Source organism: Mesoplodon densirostris, chromosome 6 (assembly GCF_025265405.1).
Source record: "Mesoplodon densirostris isolate mMesDen1 chromosome 6, mMesDen1 primary haplotype, whole genome shotgun sequence".
Classification (NCBI taxonomy): Eukaryota; Metazoa; Chordata; class Mammalia; order Artiodactyla; family Ziphiidae; genus Mesoplodon; species Mesoplodon densirostris.
This window is the reverse complement of record NC_082666.1, coordinates 111,837,629-111,860,566: the sequence shown is the minus strand read 5'-3', so window position 1 is coordinate 111,860,566 and position 22,938 is coordinate 111,837,629. Positions and strand designations below refer to the sequence as shown.

General features: G+C 40.8%; 1 protein-coding gene across 1 annotated transcript in view; it reads right to left on the bottom strand.

Annotated features, from left to right (window-relative positions):
- Nucleotides 1-330: 330 nt before the first annotated feature.
- FAM120A (family with sequence similarity 120 member A) overlaps nt 331-22,938 on the bottom strand; it is a 106,821-nt gene continuing 84,213 nt past the window's right edge. Inside the window, exons 12-18 of the mRNA XM_060102441.1 lie at nt 19,827-19,941; nt 14,279-14,488; nt 12,297-12,480; nt 11,566-11,703; nt 9,109-9,250; nt 8,540-8,636; nt 331-2,240 (exon numbers count right to left, since the gene is read on the bottom strand). Of these exons, the coding sequence (XP_059958424.1) occupies nt 1,929-2,240; nt 8,540-8,636; nt 9,109-9,250; nt 11,566-11,703; nt 12,297-12,480; nt 14,279-14,488; nt 19,827-19,941 (1,198 nt within the window). The 3' untranslated portion in view covers nt 331-1,928. The remainder of the gene's footprint in view (nt 2,241-8,539; nt 8,637-9,108; nt 9,251-11,565; nt 11,704-12,296; nt 12,481-14,278; nt 14,489-19,826; nt 19,942-22,938) is intronic.

Below are 22,938 nucleotides of genomic sequence, written 5' to 3'. Positions count from 1 at the left end.
ATACTGTATGGATCTTGTAAAAAAAAAAGCGGTTTAATCGAGATCAAATGTATTTCTTCCTTGGGCTTTTTTTTTTTTAAGTTAAATTTCTATTTCTAAGCCTGCTCTATCAGAGAATGTCTTTTTTGTAACTATGAAATTCAGACATCAGCATAACTTGCATTTTGACCACATATGTTTCTTTAGAGCTAGAAACCCGGAATTACCTGCAATGGGCAAAATATTTCTAAATTTTGGTTATTTGCCTAAGCTCTTCAGTAGCCGTCTCAATTTGAATTAAACCACAGTAAAAATGTATGTTTTTATAAGGAATTTAAAAGCCGTACCATCTTTATACTAAAAGAATAAAGATTTTTATTAAGCATTGTAAGTTGCATTCAATAGCCTTCAGATACACCACACCACAACCCATCTACAATCAGTCAAACCCAACAGCAGTTCATTCTTGCACAATCCATGAGTTAGGGCGAAACTCCCTTCAACTTACAGTAAGATCCTACTCAGGTCTTGCGGGCAGGGATTGGGGAATTACATCTCATTTCTGATCACTAATGTGTGATGAAGAGCATCAGGAGAATTATATGAAAACGAATAAGAAGTGATTCTGATTTCAAAGTACATTGTTTGGAAACATTAACAAAAACATCAAAATGATATAAGTATACCTGCTTCTACTAAATTCTTGATGGGAAAGTTCTCAAGAACAAGCAATTTGTTTCCTGCTACAGAAGGGGGGGTTGTTTTTTTTTGTTTTTTTTTTTTAAAGATCAAAGGGACTTTTTTTGTTTTTCACAGAATTTCATATTTTGCTAATATGAAGGCATAAAACAGCAACAAAGAACAATAATGCATACAGCAGTGAATACACCAGGGTAATGTTGATATTCGAAACAGCTAGATAATTTGGGGGGTTTTAGAATAAATGCAACAGAGGTCAATAATCACAAAATTTTAAGGTTAGAGCAAGATCAGTCAATGACTAAACAGAGTTAACATCTTTTATAGGACTATTACTGATTATTAGCATTTTTGTTTTGCAAATGGGCACATACTGGTAAGAATGGAAGAAAGGACAGTAACATGCATAATATTAACTACACACTTTAAAAATTATGAACCATGCAGAAGTTTAGCTCAAGTAGTAGCACTAATGGTCTACGTCCGATTCAAAACCACATAGTTCATTGATCACAGATGCATGGTATTAAGTCACGAAAAGTTTCAGAACACAGTGTGTTGATTTTGAAAGGTCATTTGCATCTTCTATGATTTCAACTTTATCTCCATTTAACTTGCTTGTAAAGTATGTATGATGTACTGTATATTTAAAATCAGCAGAACGGCAATATTACTCTATAGTTTTTTTAGTTTTGATAGTTGCACTTTTTTTTAACACAAAAGAACCACATCAACAGTGATGAAATTTAAGTAAGAAAGAAAAACTGTGGTTGTGCCTAATTTCTTTCATAATCATAAAATCAAAGCCTTAGACAAAGCTTTCTTGTGAACAGTAATGCAAAATCAAAGATAATGGCATACATATGGTGCCAAATGCTAAAAATGATATTTTAAGCTATATATACTTAGACTGCCAAAATTTGTTTTCTTTATAGTTCAAGAAACACAGCTATAGGCTTTTGTCATTAACCAGTTTAAACTTTGTGTGTACTTCATTTTAAGTGTGGGAGTCAAATGCTCTTCATTTTCTTTCTCTCTTTTTGTTTTATTGTAGCATTTTGACTACAACTGGTTAAAACTAAAAATGTGTTGTTTAAATCTCTGATATCAAAGAGGGATCCGAATTTCCAAAGTCCTCATTTTTCTCTTACGGAAAGGAAAAAATGTACATAACTGTAGGCTCTCTTTCTCTCCAGATATTCCTAAATCCTTACCCTTCCAGCATCCTTCACCCTCTATAAAAAATAAGTTTACTCTTCTTTCTTTAAGACAGCTGCCTCCAGAGCATCAGCTCTACGGCAAGCACTGTCTGTACTTAGTGCATTTAAGTGAGGATTTGTATTGCACGTCTTAGAGTCATTGTTCAAGGCACTTTCCGAGTGGCTGGGGGCCCTGGTGTCGCCCGTGCTCCCATTCATCTGGGGAGCCGGCTTCTCCTCAGCCACCGCTCCGTTTTCAGCCAGGGACCCGTCTGAAGACACAGCGGAGGATTTAGATTCCCCGGATCTCGACTTCAGTTCTTTGGCCACTTCTTCTGCTGAAGCAGCATAAGGAGGCTTGCCCTATTTAAAATGAAGCACAGCAAGCGATAAGGCAGTTTTTGATAAACAGCGGGAGAGAGGAGACGCCAGTTGAGGCCTGATGACACTCACTGCAGATTTAAGAACAGAACACAGCGAGTGCATGGCTGTATCTCTCATTGTTATGTACTCTCTACCCTATGCATTTTATACTGTGGATACTCTCTATACATTCTAGTACATACTCTATATCCTCCATAATCTATATTCTCTAAACTCTACATGTTCTATTGTATACTCTATATACTCTCTATATACTCTACATTCTACTATATACTCTATGCACTCTATTCTCTATATATTCTATTATATATACTCTATGCACTCTATTCTCTATATATTCTATTATATATACTCTATGCACTCTATTCTCTATATATTCTGTTATATACTCTATACATTCTCTATACAGTTGACCCTTGAACAACATGGATTTGAACTGCCCAAGTCCGCCATTATGCGGGTTTTTTTCAATAAACACATACTACCTTACTACATGATCCACAGTTGGTTGAATCTGCGGATGTGGAACTGTGGATATGGAGGAGGGCTGACTGTAAAGTTATATGTGGATTTTCAACTGCGCAGAGAGTCAGCATTGTCCAAGGGCCAACTGTACTCTCTATACTTTACAGTCTATATACGCTCTATAATCTATCCACTTTATACATTCTATTTTATACGCTATCCATTCTATCATCTAAATTTTCTATACTCTAAACATTCTATTGTATACTCTATCCACTCTGTAGTCTATATACAGAGTGGAACTGGAGGTACCTATCACCCTTGCTTTAGAGACACCCTCTTGTACACCCCAGGTTACCATGTTCCCCATTTGGGCTCAGTTTTACACAGTGTCTTCTCATTTTAGTTTTCAATCCTATAGTTCAGAAACACTCATGTAAACTTTTCTAGAAGTCAATACGACTGTCATTCTCTTGGAACCTTGAGAAACACAATTAATATAAAAATAGAGGAGGGCCAAGAAGCGGAGAAAAATAATACCGAAGACTTCAAGTACATGCTTTCAAATCTCAAAACCCTCACTCTCTCGAGGAAAAGTCCACTTGCCAGACTAAACACACATTTGTGGCAGAGTATTGTCGGTGGTGATTAAGCAGTTCCCCCATGGGTGCCTGCTACAGGAAATGGGTTGAGGCGCCTCCCTCTAGTTATGAAGGATGCAGGAAGACTAAGAAGGAAAGCCAGCCTGTACCTGTTTGGAAACAGACACTCCCTCTCTCGACAGCTAACTCTTCCCATAAGCCTAGGCCACTGCAAGGAGTCCCCCACCACTATATGCACCACAAGCACGGGCAGCACTGCCTCCTCTGTCCCACTGACCCATCGTCTCAGAACCGGCCCCAACAGAGAAAGGAAGGCCAGAGACTCTTAGGAATCAAGTTACCCTTCATCATCTGTCCTTCTCAAGGTGCAAGAATACGACTTTCACTTAAAAACGAGCAACAGGAAGTTCCAAGGAATCCACACATTACGGCAATAAAAGATGGAACAACATCCCTAAGGACAATGAAATACATCAGAAAGGCATGTCAATAAACGACCAAGACCGCTTCCTTTGATTCTAAAACAGGCTGTGACAGGACAGGATGAGGAAGAGGAGCACAGATTAAACCAGGAAAAGCCATAAAGTGAGGTGAAAAACTTTGGGAAGAATTTAAAATAAAGAAAAAATAATTCCAGAAAGGAACACTAAACTAGAAGAGACAACACCAAATAAACATCATAGTGCCTGAAGGTGAAAGAACAGAATTTTTAAAATCAGAGAGATGAAGAAAGGGAAGTGCAGATCAAAACCACAATGAGACACCATTTCATACCCACTAGGATGGCCAAACTCAACAACAGATAGTAGCAAGTATTGACACGCATGTAGAGAATTGGAATCCTCATACATTGCTGATAGGAATGGAAAATGGTGCAGCCATTTTGAAAACAGTTTTGCAGTTCCTCAAATGCTTAAACACAGAGTTACCATATGTCCCAGAAATTCACTCCTACATGCATACCGAAGAGAAGTGAAAATGTGTAGTTAACAGTACTCTACTATATTTGAAAGTTGTTAACAGTAGGTAACAACACTCTTATAGTTAACAGTACTCGTATATTTGAAAGTTGCTAAAAGAGTATATCTTCAAAGATATAATCATCACAAGATATACTCATCACTTAAAAGATTTCTCATCACAAGAAGAAGAAATTTGTAATTATGTGTGGTGATGGATGTTAACTAGACTTATTGCGGTGATCATTTTGCAATAAACACAAATATAGAATCATTATGCTATACACATGAAACTAATATAATATTATGTGTCAATTACATCTCAATAAAACCGGGGGGAAAAAACCAAACTTGTACATATATGTTCATAGCAGCATTATTCATAATAGTCAAAAAGTGGAAACAATCTAAATGTCCATCAACTGATGAACAAGTAAACAAAATGTAGTGCATCTATATAATGAAGCATCACTCAGCAATAATACAGAATGAAGTCCTGGTATGGGGCACAACATGTGCATTTACATGAAATGTAGAGAGAGCAACTCCAGACAGAAAGCAGATCCACCAGAGACTATGGGGGTGGGGTGTACGACTGCTCATGAATAAGGGGTTTCTTTTGGGGTGATGAATGTTCTGGAATTAACGGTGATTGCCTATGACCTTAGGAAGAGACTGAATTGTACACTTTGAACAGGTGAATTGTATAGTATATGAGTTACATCTCAAAAAAGAAAGGAGGAGATGAAAAGGAATCAAGAGTATGCCAAACACTGAAGACAGACCCAGAAGGACTGGTACAACAGGAGCGCCAGCGATGAAAACAAAGCAAAGCAAAAGAACTGAAATGAAAAACTAGTAATTCAGGAAAATTTTCTGACATAAAACAAATTTGAAATTGCCTTTGGAAAGAAAGCATTGCATACTGAGTGCACTGACCAAGAACGACCAGCAGCAGGGCATGTCACTAAACTTTGATGGAAAAACGAAAACAATTTAGGCATTTAGGCCAAAACAGCAAATGACTTCAAAGGGAAAGACAATTCAATTATTATTATTATTTTTTTTTTTTTTTTTTTTTTGGCCGTATGCAGGCCTCTCACTGTTGTGGTCTCTCCCGTTGCGGAGCACAGGCTCCGGACGCGCAGGCTCAGCGGCCATGGCTCACGGGCCCAGCCACTCCGCGGCATGTGGGATCTTCCCAGACCAGGGCATGAACCCGTGTCCCCTGCATCGGCAGGCAGACTCTCAACCACTGCGCCACCAGGGAAGCCCAATTCAATTATTATCAGTCTTTAACAGAAAAGCTTTATAACAGAAGAAAATCAAATAATGTGTAAGTCACTTGAGAAGATGTGAACCAATATTTCCAATTGCTAGGAAAATAAACTGTTTTCAAATTAAACACTGTTTTCCTAAGTCTTCCCTAGGAACCCACTAAAGAAAAAGCCTTAGAGGGACAAAATGGACCAGCAGACTCAAGGCTGGTGGGGCATGGGACACAGTTATCTACCCGGACAAATGTGGCTGAAAGGAGTATACTTTGGACAATGTAGACAATAGTACCGAAGCTATTTTTCAAAACTGTGAGGATGACGGGGGAAAATGGGGGAAGCATATACCAACATTTTCTTTTAATTGTTCCCAGTGACTGTGCTGGTGATGGAAGAATTAGCTGTTCCTAGCAGACTGTGTATGCAATATGGGATGAAGTAAATAATGAGTTGTGGGATGTTCTAATTTAATCATCCTCTGGGTTCTTAGGAACCAAGATTCTCAGAAGGGAAGAAAAGACATACTGATATAAACAGTAAAGGTTAAGTCAAATTCCTAAAATCCTAAATTTGAATTAGAAGAGTCAGTTTAATTAGGGAGGAAAACAGCAGATTACATGTATGTATGTTTGTGTGTGCATAGTATACGTGAGTGTGCATGTGTACACCTTTTCCCTCTAGCTCTGTTCATAGGAAAAGCCTAGAAATGGTGATTTGGTGTAGAAGAAAGAACATAGAGATGTAACAGAAATGAGACTAAATAAAAGCCTATAGTCCTCAGTTTGAACTGGAAACATCAGTGTGAATTCATGAGAATCATACCTTTAAAAAATACAATAAAAAGGCATATCGGTTGTGTGTGTGTTTACATATATAAAGAAACAGGACTCTGTGTGTCTATGTACACAGAACACTAGGAACAATGACTGACCCTATGGCAGCCAGGGTCCACTGGTGCTCCTACTTGAAATGCCATTTCTCACTAAAGAAACTGAGAAACTAAGAGAAACGACTGTCACTGGTCTGCTGGGCTGGGTGATACACCGGACAGGAAGCTACTGAAAACCAGAGGTCACGGCAAAGGGCCCAGTGGCCAAGGATGGGTGAGGTGAGCTACAAAAAACCATGTGTTGACCTAGTTCCTGTAAGGGCTGTAATACTCAGGCACCAAAAACAGAAAGCAATAGGAAGCATCTTTTTATAAAAATACCCCAATAAATAAAGAAAAAGAAATGACTGAATGAGAATATTTTCATTTTGCAATCTGCAGTATATGAACGGATTAACAGGTCCTAACATAAAAACAGATAAGCAGACATGAAAGCACACACTACAGTCTTGCCACAGGGACAAACCGAAGTCCGATGCAGCATCCAGATGCAGCTACCAGCGGGCAAGAAAGGTCAGAGCCACATGGGAAACAGCACCATGAGTATAAGTGTGCACTCGGCAAAAGCCAGAAGTCTGTAGGTGAAATAACCTGGGTTGTCCTTCAATAGATAAATGAAGGAAAAGAAAGGGAGGGAGGGAAGCCTGCTGATTCAGAGAGACTTAGAAGACATAGCAAACTATAAGAAAATGAACACAATTCAACATCAGTGTCTAGGAATGCACATGTGAGTGATAAAACCAGAAAGAGACAAGGGAGAAATAACTGAGTGTAAAACTCCAGGGTTGTAGTTATTTTGTGCAGAGGGAGGCAGGAGGTTAGTGTTGGGACTGGGCCTGTGAGGGGCTCTTGGTATGGCTGGGAAAATGCTATTCATCACACAGGTGATGGCTACATGGCTATTTGACTTATAACTCATTAAGCTACATTTGTGTGTCTGTGTGGTTTTTGGTATCTCGGTTTTATATTAAAATAAAAATAAAAGTGCTTAAGCAACATAGGGACACATTTTCCCCACTACCAGCTTAGGAAAGGCCCCTGTATCCACCATGTATGACCATAATGTACAACCAGAGGCATTTTTATAGGATGAGCTCTGGAGAACCAGTAAGAATGAAGTTCTCTTCCCTCTTGTAAACCTGTCAAGAGGCCGAGAGTGCCTCTAGCTCAAAAGGGCATTTTGGTGAAGGCTGAGGATGGTCAGGGTGGGGGCTACAGGAGAGCCAGAACGAGCTGAGTACCTCCCCCTTGCTGGATGCTGTGCTGCGAAGAGGGGCTGCCTGGGCCTGCTTTCAGGAAAGAGACTGCCTCTGCACTTGACTTGCTTGATGTATTTCGTCAAAACAGAAGCTACCAAGACGCTAAGATCACCTGGCAAAGGCAGAAGTTTTATTTTCTCTTGGCCAAGTTAAGTTTCCAAATATGGGTTATTAATAAATGAGTCACAAGAGTGGACTCCTCTTCATGTTTACAAGGATACTACGGGAAAACACTGTGTACTTTGACTAAACGCCATAATTCAGTAAGTGAGAGAACATAATACACTGTTAGGGCTGATTGGTGTTTTTTAAAAGATTGTTCTCAAGGGAAGTTCATCAGAGTCCAGGTCCTAAAATGGAATATCCAAAGCGGAAGTTCTAGCTCTTTCATGAAGACAGACGTGACTTTATTTTCTCGTGAGTGGATCCTTTCAGGGAAGAGCTAGTCAAGATGGTCCAGGAGGAGAAAAATATGCACTGTTCCAGGATTTAAAGTCACAATTTTCTTTTAAATCCTAAATGTGATTTACCTACATAATGTTTTATAATATAAACAGCATTAACAGCTCCTGGATTATTCTCAGCTAAATTCCTATATCCAGCATGTGAACACGAGATCGTGCTCTCTTTACCACAAATGATGATAAAACGATCTGGGTCTGAGGGGATGTACATTTGGTAAGCACCATGTGCCGCTATTGTGTTAGAAGCCCAAGAGCTACAGAAACATTCCGACACCCCTCCTGTCTGGACACAGGCACTGAAACACTGGCCTGGGACGATCAGGCACTCAGGAGTGAACTGGCACTAGCACTATGTTGTGTTATTACCTGAATCGCACCCTGGTTTTTATAGCCTCTGCCATAGTACCTTCCACCTCTTCCAAATGTTCTGATCACTGGAGTGGAAATAACTCCTCTTGGACGCCTAAACACATAAAAGAGGACAAAAACAAACAGACTTGAATCTCTTACAGATAACATTTAAACATTTAAAATAATATCAAATGGACTTAGAGGCGTCTAGTCTATGCTATAGGAAGCACAAACTTTATTAAATCATGGTCACACCAAAGATTTAGTCCAAGTAATCTATCTTATTTTTTGGGTACATATCCAGTGTATTCAATTTTTAAAATAATGCACTTCAAAAATATTCTTTTTTTAAAAAACATTAAAAAATGGTTAATTGAGTAATTTTTGGATAATTAGTTAATAATGGTTTAAATAATTACATAATGCTATATATACTGGAATCCTATACAACCACTAAGAAAGATGTTAAAGAAGAATGTATTTAATGATGTAAAAATGTTCCCAGTAAACTCGTGATTAAAGTAACAAGTAAGAGGCTGTTTTTTTAAGCTTATACAACTACATCTTCATTGTTCAGAACTTACCCTCTTGCTGGTCCTCCAACAGAAACTACCTGTAGGGGGAAAGGCCCACGGCCTCCACGGCCCCGTCTGCTCCCAGCCCAGTGGCCAACCACGGTGCCAGCTATTTCTAGCTTCCCTCCCTGAGAAGGTATAGGTTGGATTCCTGCACAAAAGTAGATGAAAAAAAATCTTTACAATCACAGGACTAACAAAGAGTAATAAGCAAGCAATTTCTTTTCAAATGTGGTTTCCATTTCATATGAAGCCCCTTTCTCTTGCTTTGTGAAGACTCGTTTATTATGTGAACTATCTATGTGCACAAGTTTGATTTTAATGGTATTATTTTTAGGCTGTTGTTGAAAATACACCTGAAAGTAAGACAACTGTGTTGGCTATTTAAAGAACCCATGACAACTGAAATAGGTTACAACTACAAAATGAGCATGGCTGTTAGGTAGAAATAGATCCAATAAAGTATTGGGTGCATATGGCACACCTTCTATATTACCAAGATGGAAATCTGCAAACTCAGAATGTCTTTTTCTCTTTGAGTAATTACTTACAAGTTTACTACCTTAACTAAACATTACAGAAATTAATCAGTAAAGCTAGCCTGTTACTTCTTATTGCATTATTAAACGATAATTTCCTTAGGCAGGGTTATAAATATTCATTGTATTCACTAACTTCTATTAATTACTGGTAGCCTGCATATTCTAAGGTTTTCTGACTTACCTAAGAAAATCCTCAAACAATTAGCTGGTACCAAAATTTCTGATAAAAACAAAACAAAACAGAACCTCAAGCATCTTCTTTTCTGGCACATGGAATGGATTATAATAAATTCTCCATCATCTTGGTATTAGCCATGATGATTAACAGCCAGGTAGCGCTGTTCAACAAAATCTACAACAAGCCTTACATTTTCTAGTGGCCGCATTTAAAAAGTACAAAGAAACACATGAAATAAATATTAGTAATGTATATTTTAGGGAGTTCCCTGGCAGTCCAGTGGTTAAGACTCTGCGCTCCCAACGCAGGGGGCATGGGTTCGATCCCTGGTCGGGGAACTGAGATGCCGCGTGCCACGTGGTGCGGCCAGAAAAAAAAAAAAGTATATTTTATTTAACCCAATATACCCAAATTAACATTAATTTCAACATGTAATCAATATAAAAAACAACTACTAATGAGACATTTTGCGTTCTTTTTTCTGTATTAAGTCTGTAAAGTTAGATGTGTGGTTAGGACACAGCTCAGTTTGGATAAGCCACAGTTCAAGTGCTCGAGAGCCACATGTGGCCAGTGGCTACTATACTGGACAGCACAGATCCAGATTCCAGACACAATTTGGTGGAAGTTAAGAAGCAGGTTCCTCTTGTCATTTCAGACTAAAAAACCACTTCTGACCTAACAATGTTCATAGTCAGAACTCCCCCCTCCTGCCCTCCCTGCCACCACAGTATTTTATCACAACTGCAGGCCAGCATAAGTTTCCAGGTAAGGGTTGCAAGAAGCTGAAGCCGATTGTGAAGCAGAGAACACACGTTGCTGTGCACTGCATGATGCTCAGTAACAGGAGGAAAAGCACCCTGGAAAGCCGGGAGAACTAAGGGGAGGCAGGAGAGGGGCATGCAGTAGGAGAGGAGAAGTGGCTTCTACAGCTACAGAGAGAGGGCAGCATTCATCTGTAAGAGTCTTACTGCTACAAAAGACGTCTCTAGGTAGCTTCTGTAAGTACGCAAGTAACTGAGCTGGAAAAATATTCCCGGTCAAGAAAGGCTTGCCTATCCTAAAAGTTCTTCAAAATTGTATTTGAGTAATCCTGTAATGTAGACTTGATAGCCATGTTTAGATCTGCAGTCCCAAAATGTGGGATTTATGACAAAGTCACAAGTCATGGGCTTCAAAGTACAGCAAAATCACAAGATAGTATTTCAAGACTAAACGTTAGGACTTTTTCTCTCCCTCACAAGCCTAATACAAATAAGAAGAGAAGCAATGGGAATTTAAAATAGACTATTTATATATCTGATAGTCGATCTTCCTTTAAAAACGTTTCTATGAAACAAACTGTGGTAAAGTTTTTTATGCCCTTAGAATCTTCTAAACAAGCATCATCCTCTTTACCCAGAGGGGGCTGTTAGGGAATACGACAGGAAAAAAACATCACTGGGTATTACTGGGCAGCCTGTTCTATCACAGGAGACAATGGTTAGGGGGCCAGGTGCACAGAAGAAGGGCTGCGTGTGGACACACACCGGCCCCTCTGGAAGGCAGAGATGGGCCACAGCAAAGCTGCTGCAGAGACCTGGGGGCAGGCAGAGGCTGGGAGAAGAGCAGCAGTGAATGCCAGAGTGGGGACCTATCAGGAAGGATATGGTGCTGGAGTCAGGACAGACGAGGAGGAAGAAGAGCCAGAAGAAGCGGGAAGCTGCTGGCGGACAGAAGCTCTAGGAGGAGGTGTGGCATAATTACCGCCCTGTGACTTGCTAGTCCTGCTGCTGTCACTGCCTGAGAAGGCTCCGCAGTGTCCTGCTGCCGTCGCCACGCGGAAGGCACGGTACGCGCCTGTCGCTACAGTTTCCCCATAGGGGCCTCCAAAGCCACAGACTCCTGTGGGACCCGGGTGGAGAGAGATGGGAGAAGCCATGAGGAACTGGGTTCAGGCAGAGCCACCAGTGGGTTTTCAGGCAGAGCAACCCCCATGTCCTTCAGCTGTTGTTCTTACACCATCAGCTGCCAGGGAGGAGACTCCTGACCCCTCCTGTCACCAACAACACTGAAATGTCGCCTTGCCTGCCTTTGGAGGAGCCTCTGGAGACAGAACACTATTGCTGTGGGCTCTGCCCCAGACTTGGGAGGTGGCCTTAGTGGAGGAGAGCTCCACGGACCCCCCACGTGAGAAAATCTTAAATCACAAACGTGAGCAGAGTTTTCAGCTACACGGACCAACTTTAACATCTTATCTCTGCTATTAATAGCTTTTGTAGTTCCCGCTCCCTTTTCCATACATAATCTCTTCCGGGATCAAGTTTGCTCCTTTCTAATGTGAAGAGATGTGGCTGCAAACTTCATAACTAAGCCTGTCAATTATTTACAAGGTCTCAACACAGCAAGATATTGCCCACTCAGAAGGCCTGCACGCTGTACGTGCGTCTGTCTCCCCACTCTAGCAAGTCCCTACGTGTGGTGGTGGACACACTCACCTGCAAAGCCCCGCCCTCGGCCCTGTGCTGGTGGGACGGGCCCGAAGTGCCGTGGGTACATGGAGGTGGGGTAGAAAGGCAGCGCCGCTGGCGGTGGGAAGGGGAGTGGGTGGCTCTGCCGGGAGAAGTTCAGCCCTTCCAGGATGCTCTGCCGCATCTTTTCTACCTTGGCGGCTTGCTCGGCCTGGAAGTCAAGGACTGGCATGTGAAAACTTCATTCACAAGGTTTCAATTGAATTGGAAAGAACAGGAAAGAAATGAGACATGCTGACCACTGTGCCACGCCTACTTATTTACCCATAAATAACACAGTCACAATCTGCTCAGTGACACTTGTTTACAGAATGCAAACAAGACCCCAAAGGCAAAAATGCAAAAAAAAAAAAAAAAAAATTAACAGATACCTCTTCATCTCATAATCTTAATCTTATAAAACAAGAATTTAAATTTCTACTTTCTCAGCGTATCTTCAGGTAAGAACCATTTACGATAAAGTTTATTAACTGAAAATGAATTTGGTTCTCAAAATCAATGACTAAGTCCAGACAGATCATGCTCACAGCCTTCCTTCCACTTGTGGACCAGTGGGTAGATGATGCCTAGTTCACATCTTTAAAATCTACTTTCCTATCGATTTAATTTTAGGTCAGGTATTTACTGTATTTTACAGAGAAGGAACTGAGGCGCAGAGTGAGATGCTTTTTTTTTTTTTTTTTTTTTTTTTTTGATAGATGCTTTTTAAGGGAAGCCTAGACCTCTTTGAGACCGGACAGGACAACAGCCCAACTGATCTCTCTGTGGGGCTGTCTGTGAGATGACTGTTCAGTAACCTGCACACATGTGGACAATACAGCTTGCGTATGTCAAATTCCACTGTGAAAAAACATCAGAAACATTCAACTTGAGTGTCTTTTGTTAATAAATACATAAATATGTACAGCAGCAACCAATCTTTAATCAGAGAAATGGAAAATCTGCTTACTCTGTAAATCTGTCTTTAGACTGAGCTTGACTAAAGCAGCACGTGGGAGAATGCATGTTTTGTAGTCTAAGGTTAAAAAGCTTGCAGCACACGTGAGCTTCTTTCAATACAAAGGGACAAGATAACCTCATAACCTACTTCACTTTATTTTTAAATCAGGATTTTAAAAAAGTACAGTCAATCCTCATTATTCACGAGTTCCACATCTGCACACTTACCTACTTGCTGAAATTTATCTGTAACCTCAAAATCAATACTCCTGGCATTTTCATAGTCATGTGAAGACATGTGCTAAGTGGGATAAAGTCTGAGTTGCCACCTGAGCTTGAAGAAGACACAGCATGGCCTTCGTGTTTCAGCTTTTATACTGTAAACATGTGTCCTGTTCACTGTCTCCTTACTGCCACATTTTTCGTGTTTTTGTGAATGATTTTGCTGTTTCAAACGGCCCCAAGAGCAGTGCTGAGTACTGACTAGTGTTCTCAAGTGCTAGGCTGTGATGTACCTTACAGAGAAAATGCACGTGTTAGTTAAATGAGCTTTGGTGAGGCTGAGTTATAGTGCTGTCGGCCATAAGTTCAGTGTGAGTGAATTCACAATATATATGCATTAAGAAGTATTTAAACAGAAACACACGTAAAGCAAGGTTATGTATGGACTGGCTGACGAAGGTGATGTGACAGGAGGCTTGCAGGAACCTAACCGTATATTTCCCCTAACAGCAAAGGTTCCGTATTTGCTAATTCAGTGTTCAAGGCGAATATATAGAATATAATTACCGTGAATAATGAGAACCAAGTGTGTATGCTGAGCTGGGCACTGAACTGGCATTTAGTTACACACTGGGCTGGGCCCAATCTAAATCAAATTCCTGTTGCGCAGGCTCATTACAAATTCGGTAGGGAAGACGAAAGATTAGCCAGTGAGCGTTATTTCATGCTGGTTGGAGGTGGCCACCCACTCCTCCCTGCCCCACCCAGTCTGCTTTCTTGCAACTGACCTGACCATCACAGAGGTCGATGAGTGGGGTCTTTTCCCGGCTTGCTTTGAGGAGTTTGGACTGGAAGAGCTTCCCATCAAAATACATCCAAGGACAGCAGTGTTCCCAGGGCACTGGCTGGCCACACGCGTCGTTTGCAAACAGGGCCATGTCCACGCCACTCATGAAGAGAGCTGACAGCTGAATGCCGCGGGGGTCGAGGTTCTCAATCTTTAAATGGAAAAGAGTGATTTCTATGGAGTAAGAGTACTACAGTATCCAATTCTTGCAATGTCTGACTACAACCCTCCACAGGAAATGAGCACACCCCTCAACCAAATGCCCCCTAAGCAGCCCTATCACTACCTTACAGTGTCTTAACACTGACTTGTCTGAACAGAAAGACTTATGTTATTGAACAAATTTAAATTTAAGAGACTGTTTTACAAACATACTGAAACATTTCAATTTGGAATTTGTAAAGAGTTACGCAAGTATAAAGTAATACTGTATTTAAGGTGGACACATGACAAAGTAACAAATTATTAATAGTCTCCTTAGCAGTTAAGAAGCCCACAATTCTTTTACGAAATAAAATTTTACACTGAAGATTCTAAACACTGGTAATATGTTAACAGAAATGTTGTAAAAAAGGAATATTCTATTAAGATTCTGCATTTTTCAAGCAGTTATCTTCAAAAATTACTTGGTATAATTTCATTCTTAAGTTTGTACTTTATGTTTACATTATTTTATATGTTAATGTTTTAGATAGCAACTTATTAATGAGACTGTCAAAATGTTTTAGGAGAAATGGATAGCTTATAAATGAAAGAACACAACAGCAAAAACACTGTATTTGAACCATGCAGACTATCAGAATCTAAAGACTTGTATCTGTGGGTTCTTCTCACTCAGTCATTAGTGCTGTGAGCCTTCCTTTGTACACACAGCCCTTTCTTCTAGCATCTAATGTGTAGGATAAGAAACACTGACAAATACAGTCAACTCTTGATTATCTGTGAAGGACCTTGTTTGTGGATTATCCAGGACTGAGCTTTAACTGTCCTGGTTTCTGTCTTCCCACCTTCCACGCTTATTTTCTAAGGTGATGGTCTCTTGAGAATGCCGTCTTTATGGGTACCAAACTAAGCAATGCCTAATTGTGGCAGGTAAACTGGCTTTTCATTAAAGATAAAAAAGATGACTCCTGTGCCAAATACTAATGAATTTCTGATTATCTGATGTTTTGTGCTGTCAGTGTCAACATTCCCCATTATCAGCTAACACGGTGTTTTCCAGCCCCCCACCTTTTTTTTAAATTTGAAGTCAATGCAGTAAAGAACTTCCTGAACCTGGAGAAGTCTATCCACCCCTCCCAGCCCACCTCTGCTGGCTCCTCCTTCTCTAATGTAGTGTCAGAAAAGGGAACTAATAACCATGTTCAGTTGAGGGCAGGTGGGGTCAGGATGGTAGAATTAGATGCCTTTTTACATTTATGAGCAGAAAGGGGAGAGAAAGAGGGTCAAAATGGAAAAAAAAAAAAGTCACCTAACTTACTTTAGATCCCCACTGGCCTTGCCTTTCTCTGCACTGCAGAAAGGAAGTGGAAACTCCCTTCTTCTGAGTCCTGAGGCAGAAAGAGGGCGTTTCTCCTCCCTAAACACTGACGCTGCGGGAAAGTGGCACAGCGGTGATGCCAGCCCAAGCTTGGAGGCTGCCTGGGCAGAAAGCCATCCCCTGGCCCCTCTGCAGGGATGATGGCAACCAGGCCTCTAGCTGCTCTCTCCCTGTCAGCCCACAGCCTTCCAGGCCAGAGAAGGGAGGACCAGGTCAAGGCTGAGGGGAAGGGAACGATCGGGCTGATGCTGCTCTAAAGACGTTTGCTTTATAACAAAGTGCCAGCAGGGTCCTTCTGGTGAAATCCGATACTGCTGTCATTTCTTAGTCACTGGTGGTGTTGGTCATATCCACCCTTAGCCCTTATTTAACGAATATAGCTCAAAACCATTCTGGGCAGATGGCCATCTGAGTGCTGAGGCTAAGAAATGGGAGCCGGTGCATGGAACACAGAAGCACCCTAGTTAGAACAAGTAACCTCCCAGTGAGCAGATGGGAGGAATGGATAAATCTACATTATCTACGCACATATATACTTATTTTAAATGGCCTCATCATTAGTTGAAGAACTGTGTTTTTACGGGTTTAAAAAATGATTTTCAAGTCAATTTGTTTTAGAAATAACAACTACCATTAATTCAATAGAGAAAAATTCTTAAAATAAAAACTGCCTAAATAATGTGAATAAAATCCCAATTGCTGTGTGGATTTCACCTCATTCAAAAAAATTTTTAATTACTTTACGTGGTGTTTTATATTTCATTCCCTAAATGTTAATTACACACATAATACTATCTAATATTTACAGGGCACTTAATAAATATGTGTCAGACACCACTCTAAGTATTTTTCCATATATTATTTCATTAACATCTCAACAATCTCATGTATGATACTGCTGTTAGTACTCCATTTCATAGATGGAGAAACTGAGTCAGAGAGAGCTCAAGGTCACAAAACTGATCTGGTGGCACCAGAATCTGAACCCTTGATCATAGAAATGGTTGCAATATTCACATTCCAACCTCATTCTCTTATACCACATAAGATAAAATATTCACCATTATTCAAAGTTCCTCAACTAGAAAAAGAGTGACAAAATTTTATGATCTTACAGGAAATACAAATATGGAATGTACCTCTGGCCAATTCGTTCAAGAACCAAACTCCAGTGAGGTTACTTGGTCCAACTTCTAATTACTGGGCAACAGACTCTTACTTTGATTTGTCATATTTACCTATACGCACAACAATTCTTACAGGTATCACAGACATGCTGCACGTCCCTACTACTGTCTTTAAAGCTCTTCATTTTCCATCTTTTAATTCTGCACTGGGCATGTGAAACTGTTAAAAGAATTTAAGGCAATTATAGGGACGTCAAAAGCAAGGGAGAAAGAAACTGGATAAATATTAAAACTGGGCAAAGGTCCTTCTCTCCTCATCCTTCACCCGCCCTCCTCCAAACACAGCGTCAGTGCTGATTTTACCTTAGTCATTATGTTTGTGCTGGTAACCTAGGAGAAGCGCCACAAAAATACACCAGGGAAAAAGTGAAGGCTGTCAGTCAATCATTGCCATGGATCCTCAAGGAGCCACGCAGAACACTCAACTATGCAGGGTCATGGCGGGAGGACAGAGACTGGACAAGAGGAAACTCTTGCAAATTCATTTAAACCAACGGTTTCAACATCTTTTCCCACCAAACCTCCTATCGGAATAGCCACCAAGAGGCCAAACGGTGCAAAATTAGGTCTTTTCTTTCTCTTCTCCTATTTATTCTCCAAGCATATAATGGACAAAAATGGGAGAAGAAAAACAGGATCTGGGCAATCCACAAACTGGATCATGGCCCCTAAAAAAGAACAACAAAAATCAAGAGTTGACTATATCCTCAACAGGAAAATGGTATTTTATAGAAAAGCATCGTCATTGCTTTTGAAATATCAAAACAACTTGAATGGTTAAGTGAAAAAGCAATTTTGAAATTTACTTTTCTATCACTGAATTTTGGGACCCTCAGTCTCTGCATAGGGATTTTTGTTCATTTAAATAATGATTATTCCTATCAGTTCTCAATCTGATAGCTGAGAGGATCTCTGATCTTAAAAAAAAACCCAACTAGCTTTTCCCCCAATGAATGCTGTTATTTTCCCTTCCAGCTCTTTCAGAATTTATGGTGCTCGTGAATGAAGCACTAACGATGCAGGCTGTCCTTGGTGAAAGGAACACAGACCTCCAGACCAGCAAGACCCAAAGGGATAGTGGTGGGCTTGAAGTAACTGCACATAAAATGGGTCTTTCTAAACACAGCTCTAGAAACGCCTGGCTTTAGATGAAGAATCAGGAGAAAATTATGAAAGCACTAAGACCTCAAAAGAACCAAAATGAAAGCTTAGAGTGCGACTGTCTTTCAAAAGTTATATCCTATGTGTTGATCCAAAAATGAAAAGGATATGGGAGAAGATGAACTTTGAGTAAAAGCAAGTTGATGGTGAATAAGGCTTGGTGGGCATACCTGATACCTGGCGGTCTGATTTTCAGAACTGGGATGTCAATACTGATGTAATAATCTAAATAAGAGAAACAGGAAGTAGAGGTAGAGGGATGGCACCACACTCTAGTAAAAGTATTTACAACACCCCTGAGCACAGTCTGCTGCTGAAGATGGTGGTGACGGCACCACACGCTAGGACACAGGGAGGGAGAGCCTGCACTTAGTACCAGCCTCTCGGGGGGACACCCGGCCACATATTCTAGAATGAAAACTTAAATTCAAAACCGTTTAAAAAATAATAATTTCTGCCTAACAAACAGAAAAGCTTAAACTACAAAGAATACAATTTGAGGTAGATTCTCCTGTTTGGTTGTCTTTAGTTTAGCTTGTTTCAAAGTCATCAGAAGCCTAAGGTGACCACAAATGACATGGGCTCCACACAGTTCAGGGTCAACACCGGATTACTGAATTTAACTCAGTAATTTAGGGGAAACCAGAGACTTATTGAGCCCCAATGGTAGAATACTGAAAACCCATCAAATGAGCCTAAAACTCTTCTGCAGGGAAAGAACGCCTTCATAAAGAATGGCAAAAAGATCTAAAAGTGAAGGCGATTTTGTCAAAAGAGATTACTTGATTACAAATCAAATTTTGTAAAAAAGCAAACAAAAAACACAAACAACAACAACAAAAAAAACCAAACCAATGGCAAAGAAAAAAAACAAAACCCTGTACATTAAAAAGAAAAGGCAGATCCACTAATTTAGCTAACTCTGAAAAGTCTTGAATTTTCTAAAATTTAGTGTAGAAATTAGAAAGCGAGTACAGCCATGTGGACACAGTGACTAATAAAAGTGCACTGAAAAGATAAGCACACCAAAAAATCAGGTGAAAACATGGAGAAAATTAATACTGTCAAAACAAAGAAAAAAAGGAATACTAGAAGGGAAAATTAAAAGGAATACGATGTTAAATGCTGACTAAAAGGGCACAGGGATGATGACATAACATTGTTCTTCAAGTGTTTTTTTTAAAAGGGATTTACAATACTAGGAGGGCAAAGACTATTTTTTAGAGAAAACGAATGTTGTATTTAGGAACAACAGAACGAAACAAGAAAAAGAATCCTGGCCAGATGTTAGTAAATTCTTAGGACCAAGCCCTCCCAGGGTTTTGGGATCCCCACCTGAAATAAAAGGCAAGTTTATTTCCTGATGTGGAAAACAAGAATAAACACCCATTGGTAAAACAAGGGAAAATCTTTATCGAACAAAAGTAGACTTGACTGTTTCCATAACCGGGAAGGAAATTCCTTTTGCCCTGAAGGCTCTAAGTTCACGTCATTATTATTACTAGTTTAGTGCACTGAGTGACTCCTCGGTGAGGTTAGCTGTGTCTCACAGAACTCCAAAACAAGACTTCCCAAAACAAGGAATGAGGCTTGTCAATTACCTTGAGCTCCTGCAGCTGATCAGGCTCATAGAGTTTGGGGGACAACGCCTGTGCCAGGAAGGCATCCAGCTCCTGGCGACGCAGGATCCGTGCTCCAGGCCATTGCACCATATACCTACAGCGGGGTAGACAGAGAAGGCCTGGTGTCAGGATGGAGCAGTCACCAGTCACATGCATAACCTGGTGTTCAGGTCCTAAGGAGACTCAGGATGACACAAGCTAAGGAGGCCTATAAGGATTTCTTACCCAGCTTTTCTATTTTCACCGGATGATGCCAATTACAAGTGATAAACCTAATCATCATCTGGGCTGATCAGAATGTTTGGAGTAATTAAAAATAACACTAAATTTAACCACACTGCAAACCAGCTGGTAAGTGATTTTTTGATACAACTTTACTTTCGTGAGGTAAAAGTTAAGCACAAATTTTACCCTGAAACCCTGAAAATATATGTTAGGCGCAAATTTATGATTTATCTATTTTAATTCAAGACAGGATACCTGGGAGGCCGGCCCTAGGTCCAAATAAGCAAGATTTATCTCCTGATGAAGAGTAAGTGTTGCGCGAACCATCTGCACAGAAGGGGCTCCGGCAGTGGCAGGTGAATGCCCTGCAGTGCAATAGGAAGGGACAGCGGGGACAAGAGCTAAAGCTTCAGCCTTCAGAACTGGTACCTGCAATCCCTGGGGACACAGAGACTTACTGGGGCCACCCTGGTGTGAGCAGCTAAGGGGAAATCAATGTCTACAGCTTCAACTTCCATTTGTACTGTCTGCCTGAGAACGGCCAGGTGTCCACAGTCCCTTTTCTCTGCCAATCATTTCCCCTTTACTCACCTTGCCGCACGGCACTGCCCCAGTGACAACCTCCAGGACATTAAGCAAAGGCACAATCCCAAATAGTATTTGGGTGTGAGAGAGTAAAGGGATAACCACTAAGAACTTCGTCATTAGTCTCATTGCATGTCCAGTGGTTCCTAAGTCTCTGCATTCAGCAAACTTGAAGGATGACCTAGCCAAGTTGCCAGATGATCACCAAAAATAACTTCTGGAGATACATAGATCCCTATGTGATCTCTGGCAAATAGCTTAAAAGGAGTCTGGGGAACTGTGACATGCCTAACAAAACTCTTTCCAGTACTGTCTACTGAGAAAGTTTTCTCAGTGCTTAAAATTTAAGTCAACAAAAATCAGCATCAGAGTTGGTACAGAGCCCGCTCTCATTTCTGTAATAATTAACATCCATCCACAGGAACATAAACTTAAAAGGTGAAGGAGGAAGTTTCATCCAGCTGATTAAGAGAAGTATTTTCAATAAAAATCCCAATAGAAAAATGAAAGTGCTTGCTGGTGCCAGGCACTAGTCTGGGTATTTACACACACTGATTCCTCAAGTGGTCACAGCAACTCTGAGGCAGGAACCATTACTATCCCATTTTAGAGATGGGGAAGTGGAGGCACAGAGCTTATATACTTCATGGTAAAATCATGTAGTAGAAGCAGAAAGGGCATGCAATTTCAAGGTAAACAAACAGCGGATGTATGGTATTTAGATTCGAGTGATATAAAAGTTTTACTTCATTAAACTGTCAACATTTACAATGACAAAAATAACACCCTTTGCAATTGTTTGAGTGCCAAATATCTTAAATAAAACAGTCATACTGAGTTTTTACCGGGGCTTGATGCAAGAAACAGCAAATCTGAAGAAAGTCTCCCTACTTTTCTCCGAAAAAAATTATTGTGGAAAGATTTTGCTCAGTATACAATGTTCTTTGCCTAAGTATCCATGTTATACAACCCTTTTATTTCTTATTTTTAAAAAATTGTGGTCAAATACATGTAACAAAATTTACCACTTTAACCACTTTTAAGTGGATAGTGCAAGGGCATTAGGTGCATTCACGGTGTTGCACAGACAGCCTCCCATCATCCATCATTACAACTCTTTTCATCCTGCAGATCTATGAAACACTAACTCCCCTCTTCATCCCCTAGCCCTAGGCTAGATGTTTCTTTAAAAATTATGAATCAGAAAAAGATTGTTTTGGGGACAGGCTGGTTTTCTTAAGATCTTTCCTGGTTTTTCTGGCAGCAAAGACTCTCAGCAGTCAGTTCAGCTGCAACAATGGAAAGTCTTTTGGGTTAGAACACCTACCATTTCCTCCATTTGGCTTTCGATTTACATTTTAACAAAGTCACCCTTTATCTCTTTTTCAATGTAAGTCCTCAGAAAGACTTTCTGGATGTAGGAAGAGTATGAAGTGTGTTCATAAAGCTATGCATGTACAGAGACAGACAGCTTAAATACCGTAGAACATGGATGGTACCGATGGTACTGCAGCCAGGGGCAAAGGTGAGAGCAGCAAAAACTGACCCTTGGGGGGCTTCCCTGGTGGCGCAGTGGTTGGGAGTCTGCCTGCCGATGCAGGGGACACGGGTTCGTGCCCCGGTCCGGGAAGATCCCACATGCCGCGGAGTGGCTGGGCCCGTGAGCCGTGGTCGCTGAGCCTGCGCGGCTGGAGCCTGTGCTCCGCAACGGGAGAGGCCACAACAGTGAGAGGCCCGCGTACCGCAAAAAAAAAAAAACACAAAAAAACCTGACCCTTGGTTATCTCACGTGTTCACGCTCTTCCTATGTGCACTGACAGTGTTTTCAATCACTTTGTGTTTCTCAGCTTTCTCTAGACATTCTTTTCCATGTCTTCTTCCTGGGTCGGGCCTTAAGTTTCCTACCGTGGAAGTCTGAGGGTATCTGCAGTTCCCCCTTAGTCACCTCTCCTCTCACTACCCTTTAGAAGCACGGAAGCTGGAACAGAAGCAGGTCTCCACGTCACTTGGGGAACCAACGTGGTCTGCCTCCTATTGGCACAGATGGGGAGCTGGACCCTGGTATGCTCCTTGAGGGTGTTGGAAAAGCCTGCACTTGTTTGGGGGCTCAAGCCCTCTATCTCCCTTATTTTATTTATTAAGTTCCTCCAGAACGTAACTCAGTCTGTCTTCTCAGAAGCTGTCTTGGATAAGGACCTCGTCTGTCTGGTCTCAGCTGTACCCTAGGAAAGGCTGCTTTCCGTTCTGTTCTGGACACTTGCTTCACCCTCACACTGAACCT